At 38.4% G+C, this 22,094-nt stretch overlaps 1 protein-coding gene across 1 annotated transcript in view; it reads left to right on the plus strand.

Annotated features, from left to right (window-relative positions):
* LOC139134836 (constitutive coactivator of PPAR-gamma-like protein 1 homolog) overlaps positions 1 to 15,673 on the plus strand; it is a 44,595-nt gene extending 28,922 nt beyond the window's left edge. Inside the window, 10 exon segments of the mRNA XM_070701895.1 lie at positions 1,910 to 1,914; positions 1,916 to 2,134; positions 5,038 to 5,188; positions 6,092 to 6,353; positions 8,603 to 8,714; positions 10,208 to 10,414; positions 11,145 to 11,334; positions 13,559 to 13,691; positions 14,005 to 14,146; positions 14,670 to 15,673. Of these exon segments, the coding sequence (XP_070557996.1) occupies positions 1,910 to 1,914; positions 1,916 to 2,134; positions 5,038 to 5,188; positions 6,092 to 6,353; positions 8,603 to 8,714; positions 10,208 to 10,414; positions 11,145 to 11,334; positions 13,559 to 13,691; positions 14,005 to 14,146; positions 14,670 to 15,239 (1,991 nt within the window). The 3' untranslated portion in view covers positions 15,240 to 15,673.
* Positions 15,674 to 22,094: the final 6,421 nt, after the last annotated feature.

Below are 22,094 nucleotides of genomic sequence, written 5' to 3' on the forward strand. Positions count from 1 at the left end.
AGTTTACGTTCTCGATCGGATAACGTTGAGGTCAAAAAACAAACTTTGCCATAGCGATTAAAATCTGCAGCATTTCAGCGTTCTTTGCAATTGATGATATGATTGAAACATTTTTATTTAGCCTGTCCTTTTTCATGATACGTTTCTTGAGAATAGTATGTACCCATTTCAATCGGATACCCCTATGAATAATGATATCATCTGTATGACGCACGCAAATAAATGAGATTGAACTATGACTTTCTTGTGTCATGTCAAGGCCGAGACTCGGACACGGTTTACGTCGCCTTTGCCTCTGAGGAGAGGTTTACAGAAACAAAGGTGAGAAAAGGTCTCGCTTTATCTACGGTTTACTTTATTCTTCAAAATCACGAAAGCTGTCGATGGCGACCGTAGAGGTTATGGCCGACAGTTGGATGCTTGTAACATAGATTCCCCGCCACGCCACGCCGTGCGCCAGCAGCAACAAGTCGGACCATCCATGCTCGCGCTTTATTTCAACTTGATAATCAGCTGATACACTGAAATTCTCCGAAAACCGAAACCTTGCCAGTATTAGTTCTCACAGAATTTCGCTACGACATGTCGGATAAAAAAACGTCAAAGCCAGGAAGTTTTACCTAGCAACTCGCATCGGTGCACGGCCGATAACGTACCGGTAACGTGCCAGTACCATTGGTTATTTTCACAACCGTCTATTCCTCACTTAGAATAATCATCTACTTTACACCGTCGAAAAACCATAGATCCTCAAGAAACGAGGGTCTATGGACAAACCGGTTTCTTCAAAACAAAATTAGAAATTTAGCGACTTTGAATTTCACTCAAGGAAACACTGTCGCTTTGAATGGAAATTGTCGAAGTATATGCTCGAGATATTATACATCGCTCGATGGGTGTATACAAACGTGAATAAAGGTCCATGTACAACATATAAGAAAGAGACGCACATTTTAAACCTCAACGTAAGCTGATCACTTTATAAAAATGAAAGTTAAAAATACAGATTTAACCACAATGCCGGGCGTAACTTACAATTTTTGTGAGATAGTGGAAGTGACGGCATTTATGATGACACGCCTGCACAACGATACGAAGCCAAACGATAGCGAGCTCCATGACAACACCTACCGTTTTCTCACCTGCACTCTTTCTTCATTTTGAGGGAAAGTCTGTCAAAACGGTTGCTTCAACAGGTTCCCTGCTCATCGAAATTTACCCAAGTAACTTTACTCAAAACGTCAATCCTTTCTTGTACCATCGTTCACGCAAATTGAACGGCCTCTGCTATGGCTTTTTGTCTATGAAACACAGTATGGGCACCCCGCAGTGATTTCGATAAACAAACTGTAAGATGATCTAGCTCACTAGCGATACCGCTTTGGCTAATCACTTGGTGATATAGGGATATCGCCAGCGGTTTTCCTATGTATATAGGGACTTCGGTGTTCCAAGTTTATTTGCGCCAGGAATAATTAGTTGAAATAACGGCTGCAAGTATCTGCCATGTTAAACTGACATGTAAGTTCAGTAAACATTGCTGCGTACAAAATGAGCGGCAGTTCTTCACAGTGCTGTATATGTGAAAAATATATGGACTGGCATAATTAAGCAGATCGGCTAAAAAATTTACTTTGGTGTAGTGCTGGATACATTGACACCATTGAAAAGTTTGATCAAGTCTGCATAGCTTCCATTCAAGATGATAAGGTGTTTTATTTGTTATCAACAGATGCAGCACTTAATTAATCAGATACAAATCCCATCAGAATCATCACTCAATATTTGCTGATTGCTATTCATCAACCCATCCATGTATGATTGGAATCTCTTTGGCATACCACCTGTTTTTAGCGTTCCGATCGCACTTGAAATAGTCCTGCCTATGTTATTTTTAATTTTCTTTCAGAGTGCCTCCCAGACAAGTTCAACGTCCTCCACACCAGCAAGTAACACCAGTTCTGCCAGCTCCTCTACTGCCAATATTCCGTCCCTCATGTCTCAACCTGTTCCTCCCTGCATGATAGTGAGTGTACCCAAACTGCCACATGTTCCTCCGGAGGTGTTAAGGATAGCTCATCACAGACTTCAGGAAGGCCTGATGATGCCACTGATCTACCAAGTACTCTCTGGCGTAAGTGTCACAAGTGTTTTGTTTAGAGGCTGTAAACAGCCAGAGAGGGTATTGTGGATGTAAGGCCTCTTGGGGGAAAATAACCTATTTGATTGTGAAATAATTACTGATTCAAAGAAGTGTGATTATTTATGCGAAATATGTAATTCTCCTTCAAGAGGTCTTATGCCGCTACAGACAACCCAAGTATACTGTTTGTAATCCCATTAAAATATGACAAAATACGATAAAGGTCAGATACAGGTGTTATTTCAAAGGCAGTGTTTGGAGATGGATACTTAAGCAATATTAGAGGCCTTGTGGTTTAGAATGTGTTGGTAGGAATCACATACTTGTGAAAAACACTTCAGCATTGACTGGCAGTGACAGCTATTGTTTTATCTCTGACATCATGGCTTAGAATGAACTTTACTTAGCTACATTTATCCCACTGGACAAGTGAAGTAGATGTAGCTTGACCTGAGGCAGCAGGTATTGAATTCTGGAAAATTCTAGATTTGCAAGAGTTTGCAGATGCTGTGGAGACAACAATGTTCATGGTGTCACTGCCGATCATATGCTTGGATTTTCGGTATTTGCATATTGTTCAGGGACCAAATCTATTATTTTAGAATAGAACTTTAGTATTCGGGCAGTCCAAAGACTTGGTATAATCAAGACATTTTATAATTATAGAAGTAGGTGAGAATTCAATACCTTCTCCACATAGTTTGCTTATTATTAAACAATTGATCATCACCCAACACACATCGGTTTATGTTTGGCCAGCTAGTCTTGCATTCACAGCTTAGCCATGTCAGTTCTTGATAACAGAAAGTAATGTCCATTTGCGTGAAAAAAGCAGCAGTCAGATGAATGTCTGTCAAAAGCTTCAGAAAAGCCATTTAAAAAGCCATGTTCATGTACAAATTAAATTTATATGAGAGCAAGGATACTTTCAGCACAGAAGAAACTCATGTTTTCATCAAATATATTTATGTGAGAGGAAGGGTACACTTAACAGAAGAAATTCTCTGAGTAAAATTTGGTGGTGAAAAGTATTCGCAATCTGGAAATTTGTGTTTGTGGCACAGATCAATGATTGTTGTTCCAATATGATTATTGTGAGAGGCACTACAAGAAAAAGTCTCAAATGATGCCCAAATGCCTTAAGTCCTACATTATCATATTGCCACTTGCCATCGCATGAGAAAAATGGCTGGTAGACTTTGCCCATTCTGTGTTTCTTGTAGTGTAAGGGGTTATTGCAGGGAGTAAGACAGTTGGAGAAGACCGGAGTCGAGGTGTTACGGATGCACGCACCTCGAAATTGAACTTTTGCTCAAATCTTTCGTAAAAAAATGTTAAACCATTTCCCTCTCGAAATGGGAAATAGAAATCAGGGGTCACCATGCAAAGTTTACTACTAGAGAAACAAATTACCCAATATTTGCCAATGCTTGTAATTCAAAATGGCCGCCAGCATGGTGTTAATTCTGTGGGAAAAAATGAAATGTCAGATTTTCAGCAAAGTAAGCCGTGGGATAACTTTATTTACTTCTTGAAGAAGAAGACTTAAAGGTGTTGTAAAAGTTTGGGAGTCAAGAATATCTATCCTTGAGGTACATTCTACCTGAATAGGTGTGAAATATTTGCATGATGACATAGCGATATACCTGTCACTGAACAGATTGTGTATAACCTGTAAATCTAGCAACCATGCTTAGCATGCACTCATCTGACCAATGTATAGCCACAGCACATGTGTACAGACATGTATTTTTGCTTATGATAAGGGCCAATACTCTGTGCAGGTACCACATTTCACACTTTTGATCAAGTTCAAATCATGCTGCTACAGATTTTGACATGTAAATTTTGTTCATGTCACCCATGGACAATGAAGCGATGAGGGTTCATGAAACAAAAGATGACTTTACACAGCTTTCGCTGTCCAGCTGCGCTGTTACCATGGTGACAATGTGAGACCGTTCCCAGTCCTACCTCTTGGGAAATCACCCAGACAGGTGACATAAGCACAGTGATTTTGAGTGTTGTGTCAACGGTTTAACAGACAGCATTGGTGAATAGAACGTTTACGATTTCAGGTGTGAAACAATGGCCAGTTTTCATACTACTTTTGGTGTCCAGACAGCTCATAAAGTGAATCCCCCTCCCATGAGATTTGTAAATCATTATTATGTCTGCTGGTTTGTTATCATTTAATGGTCGTTTCCAAGTCAATTGCCACCCATTGTCCAGTAGATGGTAACAGTTATATTGAAATATCCTACCTGGACCGTGAAATGATTATCATCCGAATTTTAACTCGAAAGTTTCAAACTGTTCCAACATCTGCACCCATCACACCTAACACAGGAGAACATGTGAAACATCAAAATGAAAAGAAATACCTTTACTTTTCTGTACAAAATGACCTTCAGAAAAGTGTGTATATTTAGTTGCCAAGTAAATCCTCAGACCTTTCACAAATGGTTTCTTCATTTTCATTTTGCTGGTAGGAATGGTCATACTGCATTTGAAAACGTTCTTGTTCTTGTTATAGATTCAATTAAACTGTATCTGTGCCTATCCCAGGTGAATCATGATTGTGAACACATGAATATGATTTCAGAATCAACACAGTAATTCTTTTATGTTTCTTTGGTCTTTTGAATACAATACAAAATAATTGTTCAGTCTTTGACTGATATTTCTCTTAAGCTCTATTTTGGTAGAATGGGATAGTGGAGTGTTTCACATGATCTGTCTTAATCAAATTTCAACCATAAGCCCAAAATTGGAAAGTTGCTTTAACATCTCTGAATTCAAGTTGATAAATCTCAATCGATCCAGAAAACCTAATTGTCTCAAATGGCTGTCTTTGGTATCAGCTAATTCATTTTGATTTTTGCACTACACAGGGAGAGATTAAACTTCCATGTACAATAGAGGACGAGACAAGTCGTGAGCTTCCATCATCAGCCTTACTATTCCGGCTTGTGAGACAGTATGTCTATGGAATACTGTACAGTGTACAACATCTCAATGCCAGGAGAAGGAAACCCACTAAACGTGAGTATCGCTGCTTCCCAGCGGATAATGTGGTTTCTCATACCATTCACACTTTTCTGTAGTTATATTCATGAAGTCAAGGCAAGCAGTGCAGGTAAAAATTCTATTGTGCCTCCGTGGAGATTTTGCACTGATACCTGCTACTGATTTCTAACGTAAGCACTCAAAGCCATCAATAGCAGTCGCCCTAGGGACTTTGCGTTCTTGTCGGCACAAAAAGGTAATCGTTATAGATGCGTTTTGGTAAAGACAGTATCGGGAACTGTGATGAAGAGTTCACAATGTTAGTCAATTTTCAAGCTTATTGGTCTTGAAACTGTACTAGGCAGTTCATACTCTCTGACCGTAGTGGAATTCACATATTTTACAAATTTGTAATCTAGAGATGGTGTACATCATTGAAAAAAGTAAAAAACTTGTACGATAGCTTCCAGAACTGCAGGTTAAGGAGAGAACATCGTAGAAAAAGCAGATCTATGTAAAACAGGATATATGAGGAAGAACATGTTATCATAGGATGCCTTTTGATTGCCACAAATCTTTGATTTGCCTGACGACCTTCTCCATAAATGTACAAATTCATGGTTTAGTGTTTCTAACCACTTGTTGTTGAATTTCAATTGGTCATTACTAAGGAACCAAACCAATAGCAATGAACATGACACTGAGAATGTGTTTAGCAGGGAGTTCAATAGATACATAGCTTACAGTTGTCTTTTCTGAAAAGCCATCTCTTTATGTTGACCCAATAAAAAAGTAGAAAAAGTAAAGTTCACTTTGATAAGTTGAAATCAATCAATGAGCCCAGTTGGTGTGTGCTGTTTGGGCAAAGTTGCTAGTTTTGGGAAATTTCAAGGTCAGAAAAATATTTCTATAACACAGATTTCTCTAATTTGCACACAGCCCCATCCAGGAACAAGCGGCTCGTAATAATCAAGGAATGGTGTGTGCGCAAAGATAGCTCTGTACAGAAACCAGATCTGGTTGAAGCGGTGGCACTGCCATGGCCAATACCACCATGTCGACAGCTGTGGTGTGGCCGAACTCTGCAAGATAAGAACATCCGTACACGTGCCTTCCTTTCCTGTATGCTGAGTGACACCCCCGGGATGATGAAAAATTCTTACGTGCCAAGACATGCCATAATACTGTGTTGTGTATTGAGGTGAGTTTTGTGGCACATAAGCCGACTGGCTATATATCGTGTAAAGTGAAATTATAGACTTGTGTATAAGGCAAGTTATACACTTCATTTGTAGACTTGGTTGTCTATTGCACTACACAGCACACCGTAGTTAGGTAAAGGATGATTTCCAGCTGCTGTGCAAGTGTGGTTGGCTTAACTGTGTATTTATAATTTGCATGCTCCATTGAGTAGTTATGGTAAGTTTTTCATGTTGGTTCAGTTTTGAGATTAGTCTGCAGGCTTTCGTATGGAAGAAGTTTGTAAGTTTGATTAGACATACGGATAAATGTCAGGGTACCTACATGTAGGTAAACTGGAAGGGTTGGTTAGACGATGAGATAAGTTAAGTGGTGAGGTAAGAAGGTTCTATTTTGTACTGGGGTAAGTTTTAAAAGTTTTATTGCAATTTATCAGTAGCATCTGTATTATTGTTATAAGATTTTCTGATATACATATGTCACATGTATATTTTAGTAAATTATATGCAATTCTTTCAACCAAGGTGCAGTCATAGGCACAAATCTTAACCCTTTATTGCCAGACAGTATCACTTGCAGCCAAGTCTGTTAAAAGTGGTGTTTAGCCAAACCTATAGATATTTTCACCCACTTGTCTTGGTGTGTTTTAGCAGGTTTAGTCAGTCAAAATCGAGTTCACAGTATCTACGTTTTTTAGAGGCCTTCAAAAAATCAAGTCTATGTTAAAATGCAACATATGGGACATGTTACAGACTGGCTTAAGCCAACTTGGCCTATGGACATATGAACTTGGCGTGCAGGATAAGGGTTAGTTAATGTTGAATTCTCATACGGTAAGTTTACAGATGATGTACAATCAAATAACATGTACCGTCATGAGCACAACCATCAAGTCTTGTCACATACCACACCATAATTTAGCACACCTTAGTTTACACATAAATTTCATATTCAGGGGAAAAGTAATTGCTAGTGTATGAATGCATACTAAAATTTGATCTCTCATAGTACCTGTTAGTGGAAGTGTGGATATCTTTCAGATATGTAGGTCTCTACATTGATATGATAAATGAGAAAAACATTGGTGATCAATCAGTTTTAGGATGTGCAGCGACTTAAATATGTACTTTGTCCTAATAGTTATATTGCATCAGTAATATAAGGTTCTTCACGAGATACCAGGATTTATGTCTGGGTGTATCGTGTACAGTATATTTATATTAAGGAGAGTACTGGAACATACGATGTGCGAGGACACAAGGCATAGTATCATGTGAATAACCTCATTATCATACAGCTTTTAATGTTGAATTTTACAAGCAAAGTAAAAAATAAAGTGTTTCCGGAATGCCCTGCATACATACATCCATACATTCAGTCATTTGATATCCTGCCAGCTGGGGCACGGGTCCAGCATGTCAGCTACATACGGAACAAAAATTCAACCTCCACAATGAAGAAATCAGAGGTATGCAGAATTATTGCACTTAACCCTTTGAGCACCAAAGTCTATTTTCGTCCCCTTTATAAATAAAGCCCAGTCAATTTTTCTCAGATTTTTGCCAAAATTTTGAGAAAAAAACTAGCAAATGAAATGTGATGTCTATTTGGTACAGAATTATCAAAAAATTACAGAACAATTTATAAAAATTGGTAAAAATTTGCACTGAAATTTTGGCGGTAGAAAATTACAGCGCTCAAAGGGTTAATCAACAGATTTTTGACTGACCTTAGTTCATGGCCTGACTTAATAATTTTGAGATAAATTTTTTGTAAAAACTGATCTGATTGTATGGTATTCTCCCAGTTTAAAATTACGCAGTTGTTAGGTCCGATAACCCACAAAGGTTATTTGACCATACTGTTTTTGTTAGGCACCTCATCCTTTCTGCCACTGAAATTTACCTTCTGATGTGCAGCTGGCTCGGAGGGTTATATCTGATTGGTTGCTTGTCACCATTCTCAGAAACTTATTGTGTATAATTTAATGATAACGGTCAGATTCAGCCAACCAATTGGATAACAGCTTCCGAGATGCTGCAGATTGACCCAAACTCACAGTACAATGGAAATGAATAGGTAAAAGAAGCAGGCATATAATTAGCAGGCATGACGATCAGCTTTGCAGATGTATACAATGCTAATATTAATACACTTTGCAGAAATGAATCACTTTTTATTGTGCTTCAGACTTTCACTGCTGATACAGTTGACATTGCGTTACGTGAGTTTGTGTTTGTTACATTACAGATACATGTTGCAATCCAAATATCCGGTGTTGAGACGCCACGAGTTAGACGCCTTCCTTGCACAGAGTGTGTCGCCAATGTTACATGACCCAAATGCTCTTCAAGAGTTACAGGTCAGCCATTCCTTGTCTCTCTTATACGTGCTGTGTCTGAGCTACCATTTGCCTCATAAGTCTTTTTAGTCCCATTGGACGCAGTCTGGCGGGGACTTATAGATTGGGTCCCGTCTGTCCGTCCATCCGTCACTAGCCGTTTCTCTGTCACCCCTGAGCCGAATTTTTTCAAACTGTGTGCAAGGATAAAGTACTGTGGCATACATATGCACGTTAATTTATTTGCGGTACAATCCAATATGGCCACCAGGCGGCCATTTTGTCGCAAAAATTTCATGCTTTTGAACCTTAACTATTTTCGAACCGATTTTGTTCAGTGTTGGTACACACATAAAGTACTATGGCATATGTATGCATGTCAATTTATTTTCTGATACGATCCAATATGGCCTCCGGACGGCCATTTTGTTGCGATTTTTTCATGTTTTTGAACCATAATTCAATCATCCCTAAACCGATTTCATTCATTGTTGGTACACAGATAAAGTACTATGGCATATATATGCTTGTCAATTTATTTTGCAATATGATCCAATATGGCTGCCAGGCGGCCATTTTGTTATGATTTTTTCATGCTTTTGAACCATAACTCGACTATCCCTGGACAAATTTTGTTCAAACTTGGCACACAGTCATTGTATTGAAGTGTGCATGTGCATTTCAATTAATGGTGCGATGTGATCCACTATGGCTGTTGCAGTTTATAAATGTAACTATTGATCTTGCCATGGAAAACACCAACAGCCATTAAACTTTACTGTCCTAAGTACACAAACATGACCTCCACAGACCACTATCATGTGATTTCCCAACATTTTACAAATTCACCCCTCTCTCCTGTACTGAAGCTACCAAGGATTTAATTCAATCACTGTAATTCATACACCATAATCCAGCGGGGACTGTGTCATCAGCGATGACTTGTACCCTTGGAAATTTTTGCAACAGTAATTTAGTGTTCTGGAAGGTGATGAGCATCCATGATAGAAGTTATTTTAGGAGATTGTTAAGTTTTGATGTAAGGTAGATGAGATGAATAAAATTGAAACGAAAATGTATGAAAATAATAGATCTGTTTTATTTAAATATCTGTTAATTTCAAATTTCTTCCCATCTAGAGTAGTATTTATGCTATTTTACCAAATTGTAGTCTGTGCAGCTATTTGTTTGATCATGCAGGGCATAGTTTGTTCCAAACAATGCAGACTTGGTCATTGAACCATCAAAAGAATTCAACATTGAAAAAGTACTACAAAGATGGTATGTATAATGCTTAAAGATGGAAAATTGCAGTGTTTTCTGTACAGAGATTCAGGTCATAAATTTTGGTATTATGTCTTGAAAGTTATGTAGGGAAACAAAAGAAGCTGAATTCATGGGTCTCAAAGGTCATATTTTTTTCTAGTGGTGAAAAATGTTCTTTGTTAAATACAAAGGCTTTGATAAACACACTAGGGTGACGTATAACATTCATGTTTATTTTTCGTTGTTAGATTCCACACATATCTGTGAGGGGTATCCAACTGGCAGCTCTGTTTATGCGAGGTGTGGAAGCGGCACTGACGGCAAACGATGCCTGTGGCGCACCTGTACCTTGGGTTAATTGCTGTCCCTGGCTTTTCTTTGATGGGAAATTATTCCAATATAAATTATACAAAGGTAGCCAGAGCAAGTCCCTCAAGGACGTCTGTGATGGACAGGTAAGTCGTTTCTGGATCGCATTCTCAGCTGGTTTTTATATAGTTTCCCGCTTTCGCAACTCCTGTGAGGTTTGACACAATTTCTACAACCTTGTGAGCAGTCATTTTCTAATTCCTGCCTTTTTGGTACTTGGCCGAGAGCAGCATATATTAGCTTTGTATTTAGTATTTCAAATTGAATGTGTAGTTTGATGAAGCTATCTAAAGACTTTGGACATTTTGAAGAAACTTGTGACTTGAAGATGTTGCATTGTAAATTTGGTGTAGTTTTCAGGGATTGTCACTTTTACTCACAAGTGTAGAGAGACCATGTGTTCTGGTGAATTAAAATCCCAGCACTTCAGCTTGTGTTTAATGAAAATAGTCATAAAAACGGATATAGAATGATTTTTTCTTGATTTTATTTGAGGTAATATTGATTTTAAGTGAATAAAAGTCATCAGAGGATAAGCATACAGTATGGTCTTGAATGTACATTGATGAAATACCTGTGCCATGAACAGGACATTACATTAATATATGTTATTGAATAAATAATCCAACTATTGGTGCTTTGTCGTACTTTAAATTGTCTAAAATATGAACATTCCAAATAGGCTGTACCCCGAATAAAATAAAAATATGTACATCTGTATATGTATATCTAGGGAATCAATTGTAAGCCCAGAGCCATCATCACTGTTACTGTTACACGTGTGTATTGCTATAATGCCATTGTATGTCATTTCAGATGGATCAAGTCGGCAAAGTGGAACGTATGCGTCAAGTGATCATGGAAGGAATTTCTGATAATTTAGTATTTGCAAAGCCAACCTTGCCCAAGATGATGAACAGTGGTATGTATGGTTATCCACCAATGTACCCTAATTTCAGACCAGCAGGTGCCGTACCACCACTACCGAGACACAGAGGTATGGGAGGTAGGGCTCGTTCTTTCCTGTCTTCTTTGCTTCGTCGGAAAGAAACTGTTCTTTCTAAAGCCATGAAAATATTTGAAAGGAGATTCAACATTCAGAATATTGGACAGGAACAACTTCTGTGGTTTGGCCATCCCAGCTACATTTGGTTGGTCATCTGTACCCAAGAAAAATGTGACTTTCAGATGAACTTGACAAATGTACATCCCAGTGTCAAGTGCAAAAACCCTTTCACTCAGAGCAAACGCCATCAAGCAGATTACTGCCTGCTAATGGGGCAAGTAGTGCTGTCATTGGTCAAGCAAAGCTGCAGTGCATCTTGCTGTAGTCTGTCATATAAATTAAACGGTTCACTTCCTGCCATTGTAGCATAACTTACTGGCACAGATTGACGGCCGTTAGTGTTGCATAGTCTAGTGTTACAACGCCAGTACTTCACACACTGTCCATCTCACTCTTTACTGTCACACATCAAACACCTCACTGCCTGCAGTGCTGTACAGCTTTCCATCACCAAGCTAAGCGGTTCATTCCACACTGCTCCTTGCTGCACAAGCATGTGTCAGGAACATTCTGCTAATCTGCCTATTGTGCATATATCAGTCGTGCTCTGGCAGCATTTATTATAGACAGCATTCAGTGTTCTCCCCAGGATTTTTTAGAAGAGGGCGAAGACGTGGTGCGAAGCACCACATGCGACCGCTTTAGCGGTCGCGGGGGAGGTCAGGAGGGGGTGTCCCCCCTCCTGCCGTTGGAGCTTTTGAAAAACAGAGATTAAAATGGTGTTATTTGGTGGCACTTGGGGAGTATTTTTTTCAGATTTTTTTCGTATAAAAAACTCAAAGGAAAGGAGATCTGAGACAGTGTTTCATAACTTTTATTACAGTTCACTGATTTCAATTATGAAGATTACATTTTTTGAAAACGAAAACATAGCGAGAGACATACATTTATTCATCGATGTCAAAATTATCACGGTGACCATAAAACTCAGGCTTGGGGAGCATTTTTTCAGATTTTTTTCGTATAAAAACTCAAAGGAAAAGAGATCTAAAACGGTGTTCCAGAACTTTTATTACAGTTCACGGATTTCGATGAAGATTACATTTTTGAAAACGAAACATAGCGTGTCTAGAGACATACATTTAGCATCGATGTCAAAATTATCACCATAACACTCACGTGTTCTCATCCTGATACACGTCCGACCGAGCCTAAAATTAGGTTGTTTTGCTTGGGAAGGAATACACAAACGAAATTCTAACCTCCTATAAAAACTTCAGTGTACTCTGCTGTCCTTGGTTACCCTCCAGCTCCTTGCCATGTTTACTCAGCTAAGTCGGTTACCTAATGCACGGTCCCTATGGAGGGACCGTGGCTAACGTAACGTTACGGACTGAGCCATGCAAATATGGCTGCCTTCGATGAGTTGCACATGGGCTTATGATCTCGGATGACATCACAAACTCGCGAGATTTGCAAGATCGATGAGAATTACGTTTGCAGTCTGCAGGATCGACGCTCACGCTCGCATTTTGCTTGTAAATCACTGTCAACTTTTTTCCCGTACATTTTATTGTTTTATTTTTCAAAAAAATAAATCTTTTTCATTTCTGGCAAAGAGGGCGCTCGGAATTTACAAGAGGGCGCCACGCCCCTGTTACCTTATTCAGGGAGAACACTGGCATTGTATCCATAGTGTGTTTCATGATAAATGTGCTAGTTTGTCAGTTTCATTCATTACATAATATCAAATCTTGAGCTAAGATGTCATGTTTTACATACCAGCATACAAGTGCATACCATGTTTAGTGTTCTGACATCATTTGCAGTGTGCTTGGTGTTATGCACTGTATGCATGTATATGTAATGTATGTATATAGTGCACAAAATGTCATATGTGACATCTCTTATGTGTGTTATATGGTGTGCTAGCTTATGTATGTTCTGTAGTTGTCATAACACACATTAACAATGTATTGACTTTTTGTACGGCATTAGTACTCTGCTGCATTTGAACACAGCCACATTGTAGTCTGTAAGTAGTCACATGTGAGGGTAATTACTGACCACACTCACTGCATAGCATGCTTATAAGGTCATTGAATCACTGTCTGGGTGTTCAGCATAATGTTGTGTAGTCACAGGGCATAACATTTGATTGCCAGGGCAGATGTTGACTCTTGAGGGCAGAACTCTGATTGCAATGGTATTTTCTTTGTTGCAGGCAAACACACTGTGAATAACCGAGGTGGAAAACTAGAGGTAGCGGGTGTTGTAGTGAGTGAGTGGGCTGGTAACAGAGGTGGTAGAGGTAGAAGTCAGATGCCACAGACATCCATGAGTGGACCTCCAAGAAGGTTAGTTACAAGTAGTGATTCATTGCATTTTTGTCATGAACTCCTGATCCTCCTCCCAAAAATCTCAGAAGAGGTGCTTGTTTTGCTTCTTAGCTCCAAAGTTCCAGACAGGTTGTAAATCATAAAAAATGCCATTCTTGGCTTAATTACATCAAATGCCCAGCAAAGTATACAACCTTTAATTTAATCATAGGTTAGGTCATAACCATGGTTACTCCATCACTTGTATGCTGCTCATTACCATGGAAACAAGGTGATTTCTGTACAAACATGATGAACCCAACTGTCGTCCATGACTTTGTTTGACTTGTAGGGGAGGTTATGGAGTGGTTTCCAGTGGTGCTTTGAGGGGACGTGGCAGAGGTGTTGGAAGAGGAAAGAATTATAGTGAATACTACAGACATGGTGCTAAATCTGCAGCTTTGTGGGGGCTATCTGATACAGCTCCCTCTAAGGTAAGTCTATTTTCCATTCATCCCAAGTATCAACATAGAAAGCCATGTAATGTATACATTCAGCTTCTTGTCTAGTGTATTTCAAATCTAAAGAAACTTTCCTAAAATCTCCCAGACAAAGGGCCAACTTCTGTGAAAAGTAATACTAGGCCATCTGTCACATACAAGAATTCATGGATTTGGTCTAGTAACCAATGGCAACAACTTTTGTGGCAAAGCAGTGCTTTGACACAACTTATCTATGTACGATATTGATCTTTGATATTGGTTTGAATATTGCAATTTATTCTGTTCATGTAATACTGCATTGACACATTTTGCTGATAAAATAGAAGTAGGTTTGGCAAATGGCTACAAACCCATTTGTGTACATTGTTAATAACTGGGATTGGAGGGAATGTTACAATTTAGTCTGTTCATGTATGTTTCATGAATATACTACTTTGCTCCAGCAAATCAATTTTTGTTTGCCCTGCCTTGCATCTGTGTCTGATCTTGTTATAACTGTACTTTCCCTACACAGGCTGAAGGGGGATCCGGAAAACGGAAGAAGAATGTGAGCGTAAAGAAAGCCGGCAAGACCGGGAAAAGCAAAGGAGAAATCGCGCCCAGCGGTAATGGTGTGGGAAGAGGGTGTACAATACAGAGTGGAGACAGCAGTATACATGTCAGTGAGCTTGCCAAAGCGGGTAGCTTTGACACAACAAAACACAACGGTGACGCCGAAAGTGGCAGCGACGAGGAGACTGAAGACACCAACAGCAGCAGCAGTACAACCAGTACCATCGAAGAGCAACCCCATCACGGATCAGAGGTCAAGTTCAGTAAAACAAACGTTACAAGTGACAACCCTGAAGAACAAACAATTGGAGACGACATTGTGAGTTCGGTTGTGAGTTCAGTCGTCGACAGCATCGCGGCATCGGAAGACGACTTCCCGCAGCACTCTGGCAACGGCACGGAAGCCGGCAAGTTCCCCCTGAAGTACAGCAGCCCTGAGGGCCGTCTGCATCTGCAGAAAAGTAATTCCAGTGACAGCCCAGACAGCGGGGTCAATGTGGAACTGGGAAGAACACCGGAGAAAAGCTCGTAGACTGATAGAAACTAACAACACAGTGTCTGATAAAAACTTCAATCCCTAGACATGTACAGAAGACAAATTGAAATGTTTAACTTAACATCTTTTAAGAAGTGACAAACAGAGTCTGGTCTAGGGTGGAAATCCCAACACCTCTCAGTCAGTCACCATAAAAAGGAGCTTTTTTGTAATAAAAAACCTAAGAAGAGCATACACTGCCATTTTTGTAGTACAACAGCAGACAAAAGTTTGTAGCAGGTGTTACAATACAAAGTACAAAACACAAACTTCAACATTTTTTATGAAGTAGGTCAACGTATCACCCTTCTTCACAGTAATTCATTTTCCAAGGAGAAACAGAACCTGGCGACAGCAGAAACACATGAAATTATCACCAAAAGTACTTTTAAAAAGCGTCGGTTCTACATTAAATACCCGTACTACCTATACTATACATTTCAAAAGTTTCCCATTATTTTGATTGAATTAGTCGTTTTACTTAACCTTATTTGTTATTTCAGTACCTGCCTTTGAAACGGTAGCCTTGGGAAAGTGAGGTATGAATCCCACAAGATTAAGTAAGATTGAAAAAAAAAATTTAGCAAAGTGAGAAGACTTTTGCACAAATACTCTGCCTCAATAGTCACTTAATCATTCTGAAAAGCTCAGCATAAGCTGCAAAACTTTGATAGATTTTATGCAGGATACATTAATGAAAACTTGTAGACTCTGATAGAATTCTTGGTAAACATGCAGTGAATGGTGAAGCTTGGTGCATGCAGTAGGACTTGAGTACATGGCACACTGAAAAGTGTGAGACCCTTAGATTTCCTCAGCTGCAGTAAACCGTCAAGAAATACACTTAATGCAGGTTACTGTGTAGACTCTGTAAATGATTTCCCCATATGCATGTATCCATATCTTAATATTAACCTTTGCACAGGGTAATGCTTGACAATACTGTGCCTGGTTTCACTACATCGTCATCAGCAATGATGCAGTCTGAATCAGAACTCCCAAGTTTATGCTTTTTGTAAATTCACTCAATAAACCCAGTTTGTTAGTATTCCTTTGGGCATTAGGCACAAAACAAAGATTATGCCACACCCAAAACTATTGCTAGTTATATGATGGAAGAGACGAGAAGCATTAAGTTGTCATATTCCCAATGAAAAAATAGTGGTGAACTCAGATTAAAAATATTTGCTAGTGGATGGTAAACCAAAGATGAATCTCAAAAGTAGCAAGTCGCACATTCTATTACAACCACTGCCACAAATACACTGTATTACATTTGTATCTCGTCATCTTTTTTTAGTTCAACAGGACTTTTGCATTGTCAGTAGGAGTTAGGGTTTTATAAAGACTTTGGGAAATTAGGTCAGATTCTGAAACTATCCACTGCCAACTGACAGAAACCATGATTGTAGTTTGAAACAAGTGTATTTGATACATTGCAGTGTCAAGCAACTGTTTTACATACAACCGGTGTTGGATATTAATGATGGTTAGCATATCCCATATTCAAATTTGTAGTTGAACTAAAACACTGCGCCCACATGAACCCTACAAGGAAAGGATATGGGCTTTTCGTTTGGGGGGATGGGGGGGGGGGGTCGGAGGGGTAGAGGTTGCAGATTTCAAAGTTTTTCGAAGGACTCTGTTATGGGGTCACAAGTCGAAGTTTATATCTCAGACTGTTTTGACCCTAGGCAAGAAACTCTGCTGGTTCAGCTCTCAATCCATGAACTTTTGCAGTGGTGTCATTGTGAATTTTTGCAGTCCAAATAGTTCCACCAAAAAAAAAAATCATAAAATATGGTGCAAGATTCACAGCTATCTAAATGAACGCTATGTTCATATCATCAAATTAATTAAAAGAAAGAAAAATAGTCTTTAGCCTACTAAGGCAATTTTCAATACTGCAGAAGAACGATGTATTGAAATGAAGTGTTTTGTGTTAAAAGCGGTCATTCTGAATTTCCACAGATGGCCAACAAATTCTCAATCGCTTTATCTCCGTGTTTAATCCAATTAAGCCCATACACTGTCAGACCTTGGTACAGCCCTGTAGTTTTCAATAGGATAGGTTGACTTACATAGAGGGAAATGGGGGCCAAAGGTTTTAAAGATGTTTGAAATCACAAAACGAGGCATTATTTGAGTTTGGAAGATCACTGATTGGTGGTTTGGTCCGTCATTGTTCTTGCAATCCGCAACTCTCTTTAAACTCAGTTGAATAATATTAGCATTTTCAAGGGCCTTGTTGCCCTGGTAGTGAAAGAACTGCATGGTTGCAGAGAAGTCGAGATGAAAACTGTTTTACATTTATTTTTCCCACTCACTGCCATACCGATGAAACAAAAAGTTGTAGAGATTTCTATTTCTAGAACAAGGTAATGTCACCCTTGGTACCCTAGCCAACTTTCAACCTTTTTGAAGATTGTTTTCTTTGTATAATATAGCATATGTAAACGTTAATGTTTCGTGTAAACATTTACATCACATATGCCAGTATAATTTTTTTTTTCTGTCTGAACTCATTATCAGCAAAATGATAATTTTTCAGTGAGTTCTTGACATTTGAAGCGGACAATTTTCTCTTGATATGCCACCTCAATATTTGGTATGTATAGCTTAAAAGTTTACAGAATATGTTTTCTGATATAAGTAATCATGAATGTAAAGGCTGTGTGGCTACAAAACATAGAGGTGGATAGATTTTGAAGTTACCCTAGGCAGATCTACTGGTCCCTCAATGTTTAGTAGCCCATGCTTCATTGCCCACCAGGCAACCTTTTTCACAAATTTTCTTGAAACGTTGAGCCAGCAGGCTAGTCTTTCACAAAGATGTTGTATTCTGGTATCCTTATGATTACAAAAGGAAAATTTCATTGCTTTCTATTTTTTATGACTTGCTACTTGCAACGGTATATCAGGCTAGAAAGAGCAAAACTCAGCCAGGTTGTTAAAACTGCCTTGTGGTGTGAGGTCCTGGCTTTGATTATCCCTGCCCGTGTATTAAGTCTGACAGAAAATTAAACCTTTCCTACCAGTTTAAATCGAGCGAACTGAAAATTATTCCAGGGAAAACGATAGGATTGTATCAAGCTTTGTTAATGATAGGGAAGCAGGAGAGTTAATTATAAAAATGTGTGTTTCTCCTGAAACAGTCCAAATGTTTGTTTATTGTCCCAGATTAATCAATTTGATAATTGTAGCATTGATCTTAGTAATTGAGAAATTTGACTTTACTTCAGTATCTCATATTATCTAAATCACCTTTGATCATTTTGTTTCTGCATTGTTTTTCTTATAAGGTCCACAAGACATTAAAAAACGCCATGCCCATCAGTTGAGTGTTTTGACAAGTGAATTTAAGTACCTAAGGCTTTGTTGGAGTGTGTAGAAGTCGTTAGTCTTTACCGCATTGAACATAGCATACTCAACAGGATAACAGCCGGCCATTGACCAGAAGATTTCAAAATGGATACAAATTGGAAACGAATCTCATTGCATTATTTGAAATATTAACAAGTCAACTGGCCCAATATTATAAGAAGGACAAGTGATCGTACAGACTCGTCAACATTTTCGCTGATACTTGTTGAGGATTAAATTATTTATTCTTACTGATGTCATAATTTTGTTGATTTATATCTTCTTGTTTCTAGTATTTTTGGTACAAAAAATTCTAAAAAAATGTATTCGTAGCATAAACCAGTATATATATCTATATTCACACCACATTATCCACAGCTGTACTGTGTATTCTAGTCTCATATACAACAAAGGTGAAAGCACGTAGTTGGTGTTGGGAAAAGCAGCCAGCATATTTCTTTATCCTGAAATTAAAAAACTAAGCTTTTCTAGAAGTGTGTCAATGGTATGGTTCTTAATGTGTAAGGTATTGACTGTGAAGGGAATATTCTCTCCAAGAGAGAGAGAGCTGGGTCTCTCTGTAGTTCACTGCTTGCTTGAAAAAAATGGTAATGTCAACTTCTGCAATGGAGGAATAGATTTTCAAAGTAAAATGGTGCTCAATTTGGTAGAATGTTCAGAAAATTATTCTAGGTGGAAATAATTCAGTGTAAACATTTGTATCTCGGCATCATTGCAACTGAATCCCATGTGTGTGTGTGTGGTGGTTGGTATCCACATTGCTTGAAGAACTCCCCAGAGAGACATCAAATAAGTTCCTACCTGCACTCTGAGATGCACAACCTGCAGAAACTACCCCATCTCACACCAAAACTGTGGTACTGGTGAGATGAGTGTGTCTGGTTGAAAATCCTGCATTTGGGTTCAGATATTAAGTGGGTAGCATCTCTGATATTGTGTTGTTTGGTAATCGGGGAGAGCACCACTTTGAAAATCGGTCTCTGTATCAGAAGTTGATATTACTCTTGGAGGAACATTTATCATGTCTTTTTCCCTCCTTGATGTGTTGAAAAAAAATTTACCGGAGGAGAACGAGGGAGGAGGAAAGATGCGCTAGGTATTTAGTGCTGAAAAAAAAACTCTTGCTTGCTTCAACTGTATAATGTAACTATAAGCAACTGTTATCTGCTGTTATAAACGTGTATCTGAAAAAAATGTATTTTGAAAAGTCACTTATGAAGGGTGCTCATGGGATTGTGGATTCTGAAAAGAAAGATAACTTGACAGAGAAATTGATATTATATAGTATTTCAGTTGTCTTTACTTTCGGCTAGTTTTTCCTAGCTAGGATCTCCTGAGGGAGAACAAAGGCCTTACAGTTACTGATAGATAAGAAGCCCTTATTGACAAAAAAACTGGCTTTCTTCTCTTTTTGTACAACCATTATCTGTAGATGTTGTACTGACAAGGAAGAATATATTCCAATTGTTTGTTATGAAAGCACAAAAAGGTGTCTGCCTGATTTTTTCCTGTGTGTGTGTGTGTGTGTGTATGTTTATATGTGCTTTGTCTACCCATTGTCTACCCATCCAAATGATAAAAATTGAGATAAATATATTAAAGCTTATTGATTTCAACAGTAGTGTTTGATGCTCAGTGTGTTAGAATGTAAGACGAGTGTGCAAATAAAAGAAAGCAAATTTTATCAAAAGTTTGAACTTCTGATCAGGTAGCCAAGTCGTAGCTTCTTTTGGTACATGAGGTAGGTACCAAGACAGACTTGCCTATTCTTTGACTGATATGATTGTTCTTTGTCAATGCTTTACGGCCAAAGCTTGTACAGTCCTTGGAAAAGCAGTGGAGTGGTACATACTGGTCGCAGTGTCAATGATCTCAGAGGGATCTCTTCGAATTTATTCAGTTCATGAATTGTGTGAGTACTACTATACACCTATCCAAAATCATGGTTACGTACTTGGTCGTCAAGAAGATGATCAAAACAATGTACAGACCAGACCATAAAAATAAACTAAACAATAGACAAACTCCATAGAAAACAGAATCAAGGTGTGCTGTCTTTGGTTCTTAAAGAATGCACACATCCTGTCCAGGCAGGTATCATTGTAAAAAGATGTTTACTGTAAGCAATATTTGAGACAATGTTTAACCATGAGTACTCAAAAGAGCTTGAACTTGGTCAACTTGCCCATTGGCTTTGTTAAACCTCATGGATGACCCCTCATCTCATTCAGATTTGTTCAAATTGTGATTGTCTCTGCTGTAATATTCCTGACTTCTTTGCATATTGGTTGGTAGTTGCATCTTGTGAGTTTGAAAAATAGAAAAAAAGTGTTGTCATATTATTGGATACTGAGGATGAGACACAAACCTTGGCCAGAATATACTTTCATCTTTATGTAAATTCAGTTAATGTAGCTCACAGATTTTTTGGTGTACTTTTATTGAGACTACAACTGAAAGCCTGACAAATTTACTGATCGTGTGGTGTTTTGTCTTTTTTGGTCAGTGCCATGTCAAATACTGATTGTTCAGAATAGCTCCCTCGTGAGTTTGGTTTCTATGTCCATAGAGATGACTTCTTTAGGACCAATATATTTACTGCACGGCTGCATTGTTGACTTTCCCCAAGTGAATATGACAATTTCAAAAATGTGAAAATGTCTTAAAAGGAAGCCTTAATGTTTTACAGAGTGGATAAGACATTCTATGATATACTTATTTTTATCTGTTAGAAATTATCTGACTGTGAAATGACTGCATCATATTTGCAGTGACTTCAGTTAGACCTTTTGTGACTTCATCATCATAGTTACAAAATCTCAATACCATTTGAGGTCTTCCCTTAAAAAGATTCTTCCTCCATCTTTTGAAAGTTTGCATGTCATGGAAGAAATATTTTCTCTAGTGACTGCTGTTAAACTTGCTAATCTGTTAGAAATTGGTGTGATGCAATAAAGTGAAATTGCAAATGGACATGCTTGTACCTTGAAGGTATTAAACTCTGTACATGCTATCATTTGACAAAATATGAGAACTTCACAACCAGTGACACTCACGGAGGATACCTATTATGCTCCATGAATAAACTTTCTAAAATTTCTATGAACAGTTTGAACTCCACATTTTTGATCAACATTGACCTAGTTTATTTCAATGTAAACATTTCTTCATCAGTAGGCCCTTTCATGTTCTTTTTTAAAGGATTTTGGTTGCCACTTGACCATGTGCAGTATGCATATCCCATTTAATCATTTGCATGTTACATACATACAGGTACTACCGTAAGTGTTAGTAATAGCCACACATCACATTATGAAGGTTGATATGAGGTCTAACCACAATGTTTTGAATGAAGTTTCTATGCATCTGCAATGCTAACAAAGTTGGGGATGGGGCTTGAGGTTAACATACACATTTGGATCTGCCAATGTATACACATGTATTGGCAGGCGTATCTTGGGCAGGTGT

The sequence above is a fragment of the Ptychodera flava genome, chromosome 6 (assembly GCF_041260155.1).
Source record: "Ptychodera flava strain L36383 chromosome 6, AS_Pfla_20210202, whole genome shotgun sequence".
Lineage (NCBI taxonomy): Eukaryota > Metazoa > Hemichordata > Enteropneusta > Ptychoderidae > Ptychodera > Ptychodera flava.